Source organism: Pungitius pungitius, chromosome 11 (genome assembly GCF_949316345.1).
Source record: "Pungitius pungitius chromosome 11, fPunPun2.1, whole genome shotgun sequence".
NCBI classification, from domain to species: domain Eukaryota; kingdom Metazoa; phylum Chordata; class Actinopteri; order Perciformes; family Gasterosteidae; genus Pungitius; species Pungitius pungitius.
In genome coordinates, this window is record NC_084910.1 from 7255323 (window position 1) to 7271511 (window position 16189).

At 43.9% G+C, this 16189-nt stretch overlaps 1 protein-coding gene across 7 annotated transcripts in view; it reads left to right on the forward strand.

Moving 5' to 3' along the window:
• tsnare1 (T-SNARE Domain Containing 1) overlaps positions 1–16189 on the forward strand; it is a 161088-nt gene that overhangs the window by 17043 nt on the left and 127856 nt on the right. For all 7 annotated transcript variants that reach the window (XR_009957046.1, XR_009957045.1, XR_009957047.1 and 4 more), the window contains exon 2: positions 8203–8314. Coding sequence is in view for 3 of the 7 variants with exons in the window: in XM_062565319.1 (XP_062421303.1) it covers positions 8230–8314 (85 nt within the window). In the remaining 4 variants the exon portion in view is untranslated. The remainder of the gene's footprint in view (positions 1–8202; positions 8315–16189) is intronic.

Here is a 16189-nt window from a genome sequence, read left to right on the forward strand (position 1 = left end):
AACTTGGTCGTCTTTGTGCGGTCTGCAAAACATCATTTCACCTTAATATCAAATTACAATCCGGCATAAGGCTTCTATGGTTTTAGGATCAATGTCACTGAGAGTGGCACTCAGTGTTTCAAGCAGACCCACTCCGAATCTGCCACTTCTGTCGGATCACGTTGTTTGGATTATGGAAGGAAAAATTTTAGGACAATTGGGACAAAAGGTTGCCAGAGACTGCCTTTGGTTTCTTGAACAACAGTAGACATGAACAAACATGCAGAACAGTGTGAGGCTCAATGATAGTTGAATAAAAGCACTGTCAAATTGTCAAACTGAATTTAGCGGAGGAAATCAAAAATGATGAAGAGGTACTTAAAGTAGTTACGACTTCTCTTGTTTTAAGGAGAAATTGAACTTGCACATGATAAGAAGTGAACATGCTGAAAATCTCATTAACTTTTAATGTTTGTCTTTACTGAAGAGATGAAAACATCAGATTTAGTCTGACCTTCATTGGGGGCCCAAAGTCATTACTATTACTGTTATGTATACATCTTTTAGGAACTGTGGAACAATAGATGGTGCCAGTCAAACATACATCATATATTTCATCATTTATATAGAAGACATGAACCATTCACAGACCCAATAGTTGGAACTTATTAATATTAACATTATTTATTATTTATAATCTTACATAAATTACTTATGTTTTCTGTCCAAACCTTTTTCTAACTGTTTTTGTTTCATTATAGCTAATTTCTCAATGCAAATGCTATCAGCCAGTTTTTTAGGTCAAACCTGTAAGTTCACTGGATTTATTCAGCTTGTTTAAAGAGATCTTGTCAGGTTGGAGTGCTGGTGCAGGCAGAAGGGAGGACTCAAGCGCAGGATTCAAAGTTTTCCAAAATGTGCTCTTTATTCAGCACAAAACCGAACAGAAGCAAATGGACGCGCACCAACGATGACTGACTAAGACAATGACGCGACAAAGGACAACAGGCACACAGGGCTTAAATACACAAGGGAGGTGCAGGTGATTAGACACAGGTGGGAACACTCAGGCAATCACAGGACAGGACAGGAAGTGAAGCTCACCCAGAGACACGAGAGACAAGAAAACTACAAAATAAGACAGGAAGAGGACCCAAACCGTGAAAGATGTGGCAGCAGAAATGTCTACTGACTACTGTCTACAGTTTATTCTGGCACTTCATGCTATAGTTATTAGATAACTTTTTGGCCATGTCTTTTTCTCCACACCACTATTACATGGTTGTCCGACTGGCTTGAGATTTACATTAAAGTTAAATGAGAACCATTACAGTACGCTGTAGAACGTAGAATGATAATTCCAACAGACATTTTTGTGGCTTGGTGAAGGAATCATAGCTAACACGTTATCATGTCCATTAGCCTGATCAAATCAGTCAATTGAATTGCGTGTGTGTGTGTGTGTGTAAGATAATTAAGCATATTAGAATGAGGAGACTGCTCAAAAGGAGCTTAGCTGATTAGTGTCAGTCCTGTCTTCTGGAACCAATGTTGCAGCCTAAATGCTCATGCCTCAGTCTGCCATGTCTTTTATTAAATCATTTAAAGTATCTCAGAGTTCCTCCTTTTATGGAAATGTATGGTGTTTCACTCTGTTATACAAACCTCATTTTCAAAGTTCCTCCCTCCATTGTCTTTCGCTTGTCCTGGGTTCGGTCGCAGTGGCAGGTTGACCCCGACTTCCCTCTTACCTCCCAGCTCATTCTGGGGGACCCGAGGCACTCCCGGGTGAGGTGGGATATATAACCCCTTCACCGCGTCCTGGATCCTCCCTGGGGTCTCGTCCAGTTGGGCAAGCCAGAAAAACCTGCAGTAGTCCTACAGCGCCACCACCCGGTTAGGTGGTTGGACGCAACAGCATGACCCCAGGTTTCAATTGTAAAACAAAGTTCATTCGGTTTTTATTTTTAAGGTGTCCCCTGCTGGTTAAAGGCACTACCTACATTTCAATAAATGGGGGAGTGGCATCTTTATCACATCACCCACATTGATGTGAATGCGACATGTGAAGTCCTGGTCCCCGATTTTGAAATTAAATGTTAAATCATGTTGATAAGTCAACTAATTTGACCGCAATTCTGACTCATGACTCAATGACTTCATCTCTGTGAGCAGCACAATGCTCACAGATTAAAACAATCCCTAAACACCATCAGACCTGGGGTGTCAGAGCCTCTCAGCTGCTGCACCTTGTCTCTGGAACGCCCTCCCCATTCACATCCGCAAGGCGGCCCCCTTTTCCAGCCCATAAGACCCACCTCTTTCAACTCTTATTCAGCTGCTTAACTCTAAAGCCCGCTCTCCCCTAGGTGACTTCTAGGTTCTGCGCAGTTTCCCCAGTTTTCTTTTTACCAAAATGATCTGTTTGTTAGCTTTATTTGCTCCTTTCTCCTTCTTTTTCTTTTGTTTTGCTTTGTGTAAAGTGTCTGGGTATTATTATTCTATAGTCAAGTGTCCCACAGGGAATGTGGCAAGGCAAAATGTTCATATTGACGCGTAGTTGGTGAGGTTCTCTTAAATAAAGAAAGAGGCTTTTTGTTCTTTCCATCCATACATCCTAACCCCTGCCTATTACCTCTGTGCAGTACAATCGAGTACTTAATAAAATAGAAAATATGTTTCCTTCATAACTTTGTCTGCACGTCCAGATGTATATTCTAAGACGGGGCTGCATATAATACCCATTGCATAGAAGTCTTTGAGAAAGTGACCCTATGGTCATTGTTATTTGTTTCAAGCGCATTGTGATCAATTAGTAAATGACGGTCCCTTTATAGTCAAGTAGAAGACAGTCCAAGAAGAGAAAAGTTGACGTCAAAGGAAGACAATTTAATGAAAGATTGGAGAGCATATATATATTAGGGCTGTCAAATGATTAAAAATTTGAATCAAATTAATCAGAATTTTCAGTGGATTAATCAGGATTAATCACTATTTGCAATTACACCTGAATCCTAACCATTTTTTCTTTCTGAAATGCATACCAAAGATAAATAACAGGACACAGATACATAATTATCATTATTATTATCATCATTATTATTTTTACATAAATACATGTTATTGATATTTGACTTGGTTTAATTCATTCCAGAAAATAATCAAAGCAATGTTATTTGATAAGTCACAGACTGATTTCCCTGCATGGCTCTAGAAGGGTCTCGAGCCTCTGCGGTTTATCCCACTCTGCTGCGGTCGGCAAAACGAGTTTGTGCTCCCGATGGTCCAGGGCCGCGATGACCAGACATGTCAACCCTCCCGATATTTCCAGGAGCCTCCCGAAACTCTCCCGGACCGACCTTTCTCCCGAATTTCTCCCGATTTCCACCCGAACAACAATATTGCTGCACCATCTGTCACTGGGCGCGCCGTTTCAGACCGAACAATAATAAAGGTTACACCTTGAAGTCAAGCGCGGCAATTAGAACGTAAAAAGATTAGGCTGGCGCTGTAAAGGAAACCCCCCCCCCCCGTCGATCGCCAGCACCCCCCATCCCCCGTTGACCGCTAGCACCCGCACCCCAAGTTTGTCGATGACGGCCTCTTTATTTCTGCTCACGCGCTTGACCATTTCCAGCGTCGAATTCCAACGTGTTGGAACATTTTGCTATTGTGCTGGTCAAATGATCTGAGGTTGATTTTGGGTTAGCAGCCATTAGGCCTGCGAACATTCAGCGTGGACTGGCGCAAACGACTTGCTGAACCTGACGGCCTGACATATGCCTACATGTGGCAGTAATGTGTTGTATAGGATGAAGTGCATTCCCTAGAGGAAGAGGTACTTTCCTGACCTGAATAACTGCGCATGCGTGAAATGTGTTAAAAAAAATTGACGTAATTAACAACAAACTAACGTCGTTAACGCGCTATTTTTGACAGCCCTAATATATATACATATATATTCATACTCAACGAGAAAACCTGGTATGTATGTTGTGTTATGAGGCTTTGGTTTTGGTGTCGGTATTTCGACACCAAACACTGAAATAAATATGCGAAATATACCCTTTAAGAAAAACATAAAATTGACCAAGAATTAAAAGGCTTACAAAAGCTCAAGCCCAAAGAAATGCAGCAGTGAAAGCTGGTTTTATGGTGTGTGAAGAAGTCTCCCACGCTTCAAAGTGCTTTCAGAGAGTGCCTTTTTGAAGCATTTGATGCTAAAAGTGAATGGACCGGTGTGCATCGACCAGAGAAAAATGTCCGTTTGTCAAGAAACATCATCGCTGACCAAGTTTCGGTCAAACTTGGGTTAATGAAGGAGAAAACGTTAAACATCTGATTACCTAGAATTTCATTATCCATCAAAAGCTCTGTGTGTATAGAAATTAATATATACGTCAGTTTCAGCTATTCTGCAGAGATGGATAAAGCCTGTAGAGACGTGGCGCCCCAACCAGGAGCACAGGCCTTAAACTATTTTTTAGCCCAGGGAACACAATTGTTCAAGTAAAGGAAAACCTTCTTCAGAACAGTTTGATCCAACCTGGCTTTGTGATTTTGCTCCGTTGTGTGACATAAGCGAGCGCCTTCGCCAAATGAATCAGAGGCAGCATGAATGCAAACACATCACCACGCAGATGTCCTACAGGATCACATCATTCAAGCATAAACTCTTTTGCAATTTTTCACTACTTCACCACTATATGTATCTAATATATATATATTTTGATATTGAGTTGATGCGGAGGAAAACGATGGCGGGAAGTTGAACTGTTTTCAGGGTAATAATCCACACTCCCTCTCCGCCTCATTGGCAAATAGACCAGAAATGGTGAAGCTACATTATCATGCAATGAAACTATTTGCAGGTTAATAACATCATAATAAGCAATGACATGCCAATTACTTAAAGTTGACTTGTTATGCAAAACACTGATTCTCGCCATTTTGCAACATGATGATTGATGAGGTGATTAAGACAGTAGGATTGATTCGGTTTCTGTTTTTTATTTCTTCATTTATAGATGTGAGTCATGAGTGGGTGAGTGAGGGAATGAGACTCCAATTAGTCTTAAATCCAGCTGTAAGTGCCTCTCTATGTGTAGGAATGTTTGACTTGATTTAACCAATATCCACAGCAAAATACCTTGATTATTCCTTAATCACAAGGAATCCTGATTGTCACAGAACCGTTCGATATGAAGTAGTTTACCAACTTCACTCGCCATGGCTGATCCAAAAAATATATTATTATAGCACTATGGAACAGCACTCACCTTCTATATGGCACCAGGAATGTCCCACACACCAAGCAGCATGGACAGAAGGAGATGTTGAGAAGGATCTCCCAAACAGCTGGAGAGGAGCAACATTGAACAGGAAGTAACCTTTAAGACTCACACATGAGAGGTGAGATTGTTTGACATCTGACCGGAGTTAGGTGAGGTTTATTTCACATCAGACTGTTGGATGTTGGCTCCTTTTGTTTCAATTACAGGGTTACAGACCCAACATGGTTGAATATTCAAGTAATGAACATTTACACCTGAAATGGCCCTGTCTAGAATAATTGAAGTCATCCTTTAAAAAAATACAAATGAGTCCAAGCCGCCATACAGCCTTGCTACAGGTCGGCTCTTGCTTTTTAGTGATAAACGGCACATTTGTGCCCAGGGTGTGAGTTTTTTCTGCTCCGGTGCCTGCTCTGGCTAAGCTAAGCCTTGTGTTGCTGATAATGGCAGCTGTGAAAAGAGCAGGGGACTGAATGAAACCAATGGGGTAGGGAGCTGCTGAGGAGCCAGTCAATCCACCCTGCCAGGCCTGCATTCACTATCATTTTGTGTCCTGCAGTGTCACACAGGGGTGCAGGCCACTCTTTTATTGTTGTATTCTGTGTGCCAACGCTAAGCGCCTTTTTGCTCCGCACAAGCCCGGACTGTCTCCAGCCAACAGTTGCATTTCATGTGCTGGCACTCCCAAATAATGGTTAATGTGTTTTTTGTGTGCTGTAAAACTGCTTTAACCAACATGTTAGTAGATTAATGTGTTATTTGAACAGTCTAAAATAAGAATGTTTTAAACACTGCACTAACCAATCCAGCTGCTAAAGAGAGTAACCAAGCTGAAGCTGTCATTTAAAAGATGGTTCATTTCTCTTGCTGTGAACACAAGTGAGTGATCCGTGCTACTGTGTATTCAGCCTCACTAACTTGTGATGTTGAGGGTTGATAATAAGTAACACAAATTAAAGCACCATGAACAATAAATCCACCACGATGTATCTGTTCCTCCTCTAACACATCTGGACAAGCAATCACTAAAAATATGGGGATCATGCTTCAAAGTAGGACTCTGACTCGGACGACAGAGTTGCGCTGACATCACATGGGATGATGCCATCGAGTGCATGAGTAATGGGACAGCAGCAGATCTTTTTTTTTTTAAATCACCCCCTAATGACCCTGACACTCAACATCACTTTCACAACTACAGGGATTTATAATCTACACAGAAGTGAAGACAAAGCTATGTGTGCGTGTGTGTGTGTGTTGCTGTGCATCTTGTAAGCAGATAGAAGCGAGGCATTTCCACACTTCAGAGAGGACATGAGGCACAGTCACTGGGCTTGAATTTAAGCAGAGGGAAGATTGTTTATGGACTGCCAAAAGTAATAAATCTCCCTTCTCTCTGAAAATTAATCGGATTAAACATTCTCGTGGCCCAGTGAGTCCGTCTCCCTGTATTGGCCCGCCGCTCCTCTGCCCCCTTTCGTGCCCATAATCCCAGTCTTATAGGCCGGATTCACTGGCTCCACCACAACAATTGGCTGCACAAAGACTCTTGAGTGTAATCGCATTCCCCTCCTTGTCTGAATGCTTGTCTTTCACGGTGGGGTAAGAGCGTTGGCCGCTTGACCAGTATCATATTCTGACCTTTGATAAAGATGCTCAAGTGCCGAGAGGAGTTTGTTGATTAGAGCTTCATCTGTGTGTCTGTTGCCGCGGGTGAAACACATGTTCACATGATGATTTGACCTTTCCAGCCGTATTCAGATGAATATTCTGTATCCTCTTCTCCTCTCCTTGTGTAAGTGGGTTAACATTCTAAAGAGGATGACTACATATTCACTGGTTAACCTAGCTGTTATTGTACATAATGGGCACCTCCAACGTCTACATTTCCCTGTTTTAACAGTAAATAAAAAAGTATATTCACCATATTTAAGTCTAACCTAGTAACGTAAACCCTATAATGTGAAGCCCCCGTAGCCTGTCGTTACACCCTGTCCATAACATACTGTGCAGAAGCCTCAATGAGGTCTACTACTGGTGTCGTCATTTTCGATGGCAGCCTTAGTCATTTTATGTTTAACTGGCCGTGACAGGCAAAGTGCGACCTTATACTGCATAAAACATTTACCCACCTACAATTTTACAATTAAGGTTAATAAACTGAAAAAAGGGTTAAACTTCATTGATGATCAATGACAAAGAAGCCCGTCCTAAAACGTACTCTATGTTATGGTCCATTATTTGATTCTTATGGGCCATTTTCTTATAGACTTCTATACTAGGGGGGCATGGTGGTGTGGTGGTTAGCACTGTTGACTCAGAGCAAGGAGGACCTGGGTTCAGTGTGTAGTTACATGTTATCTCTGGATATTCTGGCTACCATCCATATCTTAGGTCAATAGCTCTTGGTGTGTGAATGTGAGAATCAATGGTTGTCTGTCTCTATGATTGGTGACCAGTGTAGCCGGTCTCTTGTCCAATGCTTACTGGGATTGATTTCAGCCTACAATGACTCGATCAAGACTGACTTCTGTACAAGACCCCCTGCTTTAAGGCACTTGTATATCAGCTTATTTTCTTCAAATCGGAGGTGGTGGCCCCATTTTCATCACAGCATGTTAGCCTCTGTGCCCCCTTCTGACTGAGGGAAAGCCAATTGGCGGTATTGATGAGTTGTGCGAGAGGTGGGTCTCAGAAACATACTTGTTGGCATGAACAGAAAATGATCATAGTTTAGAGTTCAGTGTTTGTGACCTCAAGTTCGAGCCATTATTGTGTAGATTGGTACAAGCCCTACTAAAAGCTTGATTACCAATCCTTCTCCTGTAATGCCACCTTTAAGGAATTAGGTCCGGAATGCCAAGAAAGTAGAAATAAAATGTATTTTGTGGTTTATTTAATGTATGTCTCCTTCCCATGGTGGCTGCAGCACACTTGGTACCAACCATCAGGCAGCATGTCGTATGGGTCCATTGATGGAGGCTCCTTTGGCAGTCGCAACCCATTTGGAGGTCTGACGAGGCAGGGCTACCAGCCAGTAGGTAAGGATACATTTCCATTGTCTTCATGCCCTTCATAATGTCCTCCATGTAGCACTTTACAACAATACAACATTTTCCCTATACATTTTAGGCCCTCCCATGTTAAAAAACACATTTTCCTTTCACCTGCTACAGTGCATTCTTTAGAGTGAAGGGTTTAGATTCACTGGTAAAAGACAAGTATATGCCATTGCCAACAAAGGCCAGGATAGATTTAAGTGTGTGCGTGTTTGAGGCTCACACACTATAAAAAGATGGAGGGAGAATCTAGGTAAGACTGTTAAAGGAGCTGTTGAAGGCAGGACAATTCCCTTCATGATCTGTTATATTTTCTATATTCCAAAATAACAGCAATCCAACTGTGTGCAAAGATAATAATCTGAGTATCTGTCACCAAGAGGTAATCGTTAATCAGCCAGTCCTTATCCCCTCAACGTACAATACCAACTTGTAGCCCTTTAGCTGATATTAGGCCTTCAAGTAACAACAATGTGAACTCATCTCCTGCTGTCGTATTAGATGACAAGATCCACTGCTCTGGGAATGTGACGAACCTGTGGGGAGAATCAAACATTCAACCAGGAGGCTGGTGTTCTAGATGGTGGTTTGTGTCCAAGTGTTGTAGAGCTATTGTGGAAAACTGTGGCGTATCTTTGGATCTTTGTATGTTACGCTGTTTCGTTAATCTATACACTTATTCAAGTGTAATCATACATTTTTCCATAAACCCAGTAACTTGATTTTGTTGCCTAAATCCAAGCAAGTGTTGTGTATTCGAGATTAAAATGCTGACCATGTGTACTGCGACCGGGGAGCTGTAATACCCGGTGGTTCAGAAAGGGGTGTGACAAGTTGAGAATGAGAAAGTCAAGAAATGCAAGTCAGCCATTGACCTCTCAGTCAGGATGAATGCTGATCATCTTGTCACTTTTCATCGAGCGTAAACATCAGGTAAATCCTCCCAATTTGCCAAATACTTTGGTTGCTGACCTTATACCTGCAAAACTGATATTCACATCAGCCTCTGCTGCACATTATGTTTATGTTATGGGAACATCTATGATTTACCAAAAATGCTAAATGTGCCCCCACAAGCTACTCACACATATTCAGTGTTAACTAACACGCCGATTGGAATTGTTTTTCATCAAAGTAATTGTGCAGAGAATTCATGCAGCAATGTGTTGACGGCAATCACAACATCAGCCAATTCATGAAAAAGCTCAAATTATAGAGCACAGCATGTTGTGCAATCTTCCGTTGCTGCAAGTGATGAGTTTTAGGAATAAGGCCTTTTTTTCTATCCAGTGTTCTCTATTTGGCGAATCAGCGCCCAAATGAATAGGCTCTTATCTGTCTGCCTTGTAGTATGCATTCAATATAATGTTTACATTTGTACCAACTACAATCCGGATACTCACCAGAAGCCTGTGAAAGAGCAGTGAGACAACACAGACATCACATGTAATTTCCGCTCTGGGGACTCCAGCATACTGTACTCATATGTGTAACCCCAGATACTCGCCCTTCACTCAGTCTGACAGGCTCACCTTCTCTCTCCCAGGCTTCGCTTTTGTGAGCCCTCAGTCCCCAGAAAAGGGGGTCTTTGATCACAGTGACGCCTGGCTATATTATGAAAGATATGGACGTTGCTGGAGGTGGTGGTGATGGGGGGTGTAGAGCAGCAGCCTGTCAGATTTTCTGTCTGTTGCTCAGGCTGATCTGAAGGGGAGCTCAGGGAATGATCAAAGCCCAGGTTAAGGCTCTAATAGAGCTGTCTTTTAGGCTAATCTCTCCCCTCCGTTTGCTGTGAACCCTCCACTCTGAGAGGCAGTGTGTCACTTCCAGCACAGCCAGAGTGCTTCATTCATGGTGACATGACAAAGCTGCTTTTTACCACCCAAACAAATTGATACAGCATAATCATAATTGCTGAATTTAAATTGAAAAGGCACAAAAATCACGTTTTATGCAGGACGGTTTACATTCAGATGTCTTCTAGTTTAGTTTTTGTACATATTTTGTATACTGTACATTTAGTATTTATTGTATTGTATAGATATTTATCTCTTCTGTTTGTTTTTAGCATTATTATAGCATTTTAAAATGCAGTTTGTCAAGGTGAGGTTAAATTCTGTGATGACACAAAAGAAGCTAATCAGTAAGCAAAGGTGTGTCTTGCTACTTGACATATGAAAGGATGCTGTATCACCCGAGCACAATAAACTTGCTATATATCTTCGTAAAGCAGCCAATGCCAGGGACAACCAGGGACTACAGATGAAACACTTTCAGACACGGCCGCCATTTGGGCTGTCCAAACATACAGGCCTGGTAGTGACTAAGCCTCATCGTTCACTTAAGTTTGCTGAAAGTCATGTGGTGTAGCCACGGTGTCAGATTCAGTTTCAGAAATATCAATTTTAGTGCTGCATAATTTGTCAACAAATGTCTTTTGGTTACTTGAGAGGCCATTTAGCCTTGTGTGCACTGATGAATTTGGCATGCAGTTAACACACCAGTTGCACGGTCATTGTTTAGTTTGAATGAAAACTCATATTTGATCAAATGTGTGTAGTTTTATGTTTATAGTGTCTAAAATACACAGTGTCTGAAGTGATTACTTGTTCATTTATACAATTTAGTCCCTCTTCACATATTTTCCAAGCAGTACCATGCGGGTTTTTTCACCTTGTACAATTGCCCACTAGTCGGTGCGTTCTGCCCACCAGCGGACCCCCCCTGCTGGTCGGGTATTGCATCATGTTTATCCGCCACACCTCCAAGACCGGTCTGCAACATAATATCCTATATAAAAACGGTTGGTGTAATAAAGCACCTTTGGGATGTGGTGGAACAGGAGATTTGCATCATAGACGTGCAGCTGACAAATCTGCCACAAATGTGTGATGCAATTATGTCAGTATGGACCAAAATGTCTGCCATCAAGAATTTTGGCAGTTCTGATGGCATAAGGGGGTCCAAGCTTTTACTAGCAAGGTGTCCCTAATAAACTAGCCGGTAAGTGTATAAATGTTCATATATTTTTAATTATTTAGTTGTGTTGTACTGCTCAGTAACTTTGAAAATAGTCATATAAACAGCATTTTTGGCATATTGCCTCCGATGCCCCATACACCCAACAGATAACTATGAGGTGTATGGGGAGGATGAATTAAGGTATATAACAAACAAATGATTCCTCCTTAAGCCAATTGTTTCTTGGATTAGTCAATTAATTATCTGTTCTAGGACATTTTTCAAAATGGTGACAAGATGAGTGTCCCTGCTTTGCAAAACAGAGTCATCAAAAGTCTTGTCTTTAAAAAAGTCTAAAGATATTCTGGCCCAATCTCAATTTCCACCATAAACCCTGAACCCTGACCCCTCACGGCCTCACTGACATCACCTAGTTGAGTGTAAGAGTCTGTGAGATGATGAGAGGTGACCCTTTACTTTTTCATTTTGTCAAAATTGCTTTAAATTTCTGTTGTCCTTGTTTACCTTTTTTGATGTTTTTACTGGTTATACTGTTTTTGAAGCCACATTGCAATGACTTTTAGGTAATTCCCGCAAAGGATTCATAAAGTGGTCAAAATGTCAGCCAGAGAAGGATTTGACAATCGGACAGAACTGAACCCTCAGAGTTAGCAGAAGCACGGCTCAAACTGTCAGTGCATGAGGGTGGAGATTGGGATTGGGCGTCAGTGATGATAAAGAGAAGCAGCAATCCTGCCTTCTGAGAAGATTCAGCATTATTGTTATCGAACAAGAAATCCGTCCTGTTCAAGTTGTTTGGCCGAATTCATAAAAGTTGTGTTTTTTCATGAAGACAGTTCGTTCCCCTCCCTCACCTCTCATCACAGTTCAAGGAGCCCCACCTGGTTCACTCAAGCAGAAAGTAGAGCGTTGAGACCTGACCCAAGGATGTGTCCATATTGTTAGTTCCCAGTGTTGTGCTCTCCGGAGAAAAAGTCCTGCTTAATAAGCTTGAATGGAGCAAGATGGTGGAGTAGAAATGACAGGGCTGTGATGAGCACTTGCTCCTCTTGCTCCATGCACATCCTATGGGCAGTAAGTGGCCAAAGTGGGTCATGGCTGAGACAGCCACACATGGATTAATGGTGGGACTGAGACGGCATTGATCTCAAATTCTGTGACCCTGCATCCTTTTATGAGCATTCACTTTGGCCTGGCAGATGGCAGAATACTCTATTAATCTGTATTTTCATTTTTTAATCACTAAATTGTTAACCAGCAGTAATAACATAGCATTCTGTTATTACAGTCAATATAAACTCAAATGTAGAATTTTGAGAAGATATTGTTTCTGTAAAACAGGTGTATTAAATTATAGCAAATGTCACTGTATTATATCAGTTTTATACAAATCGGACTCAATCGCAGACTCATTGTTTCAATACACAAATATACTTTTGTAAGTGCAGAAAACAAAGCCGGTTGTCACAAGGAAAATACACTAGAGACCAATATAGCATCAGTTCCTGCACGACCGGTACCTACCATACCGAAACGCAATGCAGATTTTGGCGCTTGCTTTCGGTTCCTGAGCCGATTGAAACACTTTACACACTGTGATGACACCGTCATCGCAGCAGCTAACAATAGCCTACCGCTTGTGTAGCTACAGAGGCTAGCTAGCCATCTACCTTCTGTTTATTTAAGTCAGTGTTTCCCCCCCCATTATTAAAGTCGGCAGTTTTTTCACAGCGCGCAGCACTATCGCCCCGACGGACACAGGCAGACTATTGTGCGCACACAGACACGTGCACGTACACAGGAGAGCATGCAGAGCGTGCGTCCGAAGTATTAAACAGAGTGTGCAGCAGCGTTCTTCCGATGGTGTTCGTCATTAAGCCGCATTAAGATGCAGACACGTGACTCAATTTTCTTACACGAATGACGGCAGGGCTGGTGGCAGATAAACCCAGCTGCTATGTCTCTACCAGAGTAGGCCCAATTCTATAATGCCAGATTGGGCCCAGGTCTGGCAGCCATCAACGAGCCAGAACCTGTTTTAGTGCTGGCTGCCGATAAACGCAGTGGCCATGTCTGAGTCAGAATAGGGCCATGTCTGTAACAGCTACATTTTGCTGGTCAGGAGACGGGGAGCCGCTATCAGGGTTCCAGGACTGGCTTCTGTTCCTCATTAGTCATCAACACAATACATCGATATATCAATCCATCAATCAATCTGTATCTTTTAGGGACAAGGCAGTGGCATTTGGTACCATTCCCTTGCTCTGGAATATGCTACATGTAGCCCATCCATTTTTTTTGCAGTCCAACAAGTTTCCAAGGATTTGCTTAAATATTCTGTTTAACCAAGGGATGCATTACAAAAGCTAAAGACACTCACCATCTTTTTCTGACTTTAAGATGATAGCATTAGTCATTCCATCATCAGACTTTTTCATTACAAACATTGTAATCTACCCTGACACCTTCTTATCACATTGTCATGACTTTTGCCGTAGAGTCATGACCAGACATGCCTAACGTCCCAATTTTTCCGGGAGACTCCCGAATTTCAAAGCCCCTCCCGAAAATCTCCCGGGCCGACCTTTCTCCAGAATTTAACCTGATTTCCATCCAGACAACAATATTGCTACACCATCCGTCACTGGGCATGCCGTTTCAGACCGAACAATAATAAAGGTTACACCTTGAAGTCAAGCGCGGCAATTAGACCGGAAAAAGATGAGACTAACGCAAGTAAAGGGGGAGGGGGAAAGGGAGGGAGCATCTTGCATCTGCCACTCGTCTCTTAGCAAAGAGGTGTCATGGCTACAGGTGCCAGCCGGGCGATGACACGCCCCCCTTTCCTGCAAATTTAATTTCACAGGTGCTGCTCATAGCTACGCTCCTTCAAGGGCTGTGCTACAGGCTGCGAAGCATTGCACCTTCAAATACAACCATGAGTAGAGCAGTGTTATTGTACAAATTAGAGTCTAACCTCCTGAGGAGAACCCTTAAGAAATTGAATTTGTGAAATAAATGAATGACATTTTTTTTTGCGTTGTTTTGTGTGTGAAATATATATGACGATACCCCACCGCCTCCCGGTCCTTTTGAATATCTCTTATTCTGAGGTCTCAAGGTTGGCAAGTATGGTCATGAGCACCAAAGAATTTGTAATCTTTCTGGTGAGGACCTGTTCTTTCCTCTACTCTTCACACTTTGATCAATAATAATTGTTATGGATTTATTCCGGCGCTTTTTTCCAGTCAGATACTGTTTCATATATTTTCAGAAGTAACCGTTTATTGGATGAAACAAATGCATTAAAAAAATAACAATGAGTTCATTGATCATGAAGTAGAAAATTATTACTTAATTTGATGCATATTCACAACATAATTCGTTCTTTACATCCCGCACATGGAAAGTTAAGTTTAGGTTACCAACTGCCCAAAGAAATTAGCACAGACTTTAAAATCATAAAGACCAATGGTGTCACGGTTTGGGTCTGCTCTGTCTTATTTTGTAGTTTTCATGTCTCTGGTGTTCCTGGGTAACTTCACTTCCTGCCTTGTCCTGTCTTCCCTTGTGATTGTCTGTCGTGCCTGATCGTTTCCACCTGTGTCCAATCACCTGCACCTCCCTTGAGTATTTAAGCCCTTTGAGTCCCTTGTCTTGTGTGGCGTCATTACATGTCAGCGTTCATGTGTCACGTAAGTCAGGTTTGTGTTTTCAAGTCCAGGTCCCTGTTTTGTTTGTTGGTTTTGTTTTCTCCTCCTTCCTCCCCTTTTTGGTGGGAGCGATTTTGATTTTGAGTTTTGACTATTAAAGCCCTTTTATTTTTCATCAACTCTGCGTTTGAGTCCTCCCTCCTTGCCCTCGACCGCGTCCCCCCCTGACAGAATGACGCCACCTCCTAAGGACTCAGCAGGGTTTGACCCAAGAAACCCATTTTTGGGAACTCGCCTGGCGTTTGGGGACCCACACGGCACGCAGCTGGCTGCCCGGCGCAACGCCAACCCTGGCTCGAAAGCAGGCTCCAGGCAGCGCCCCGGTCACCGCCCTCGCCGCTCTCCAGACCCAGGTTGGGCCTCGCCGATGGAGGCCAGCGTCCAGCCCCCAGTCCTCAGCGCACGCTGGAAACAGGTCCTGGAGCTGGCCGCCCGCCTCCAGGCCAGGTACGACCCCCACGCCCTGGACCTCCGCATTCGGCGGCAGCGACGGCGCCAACCACGCCCGTCTCCGCCCGAACCGGCCCCAAGACCCACGCCCCCAGCTCCAAGACCCACGCCCCCAGCTCCAAGACCCACGCCCCCAGCTCCAAGACCCACGCCCCCAGCTCCAAGACCCACGCCCCCAGCTCCAAGACCCACGCCCCCAGCCCCAAGACCCCCGCCCGTTCCGGCCCCCAGAGCCTCGCCTCCTCCCGTTCCGGCCCCCAGAGCCTCGCCTCCTCCCGTTCCGGCCCCCAGAGCCTCGCCTCCTCCCGTTCCGGCCCCCAGACTCCAGTCTCCGCCCGTTCCGGCCCCCAGACTCCAGTCTCCGCCCGTTCCGGCCCCCAGACTCCAGTCTCCGCCCGTTCCGGCCCCCAGACTCCAGTCTCCGCCCGTTCCGGCCCCCAGACTCCAGTCTCCGCCCGTTCCGGCCCCAAGACTCCAGTCTCCGCCCGTTCCGGCCCCAAGACTCCAGTCTCCAGCCCCGTCCCCACGGCCCCCGACCATGACCCCTCCAGGCCCGTCCCCACGGCCCCCGACCATGACCCCTCCAGCCCCGTCCCCACGGCCCCCGACCATGACCCCTCCAGGCCCGTCCCCACGGCCCCCGACCATGACCCCTCCAGGCCCGTCCCCACGGCCCCCGACCATGACCCCTCCAGGCCCGTCCCCACGGCCC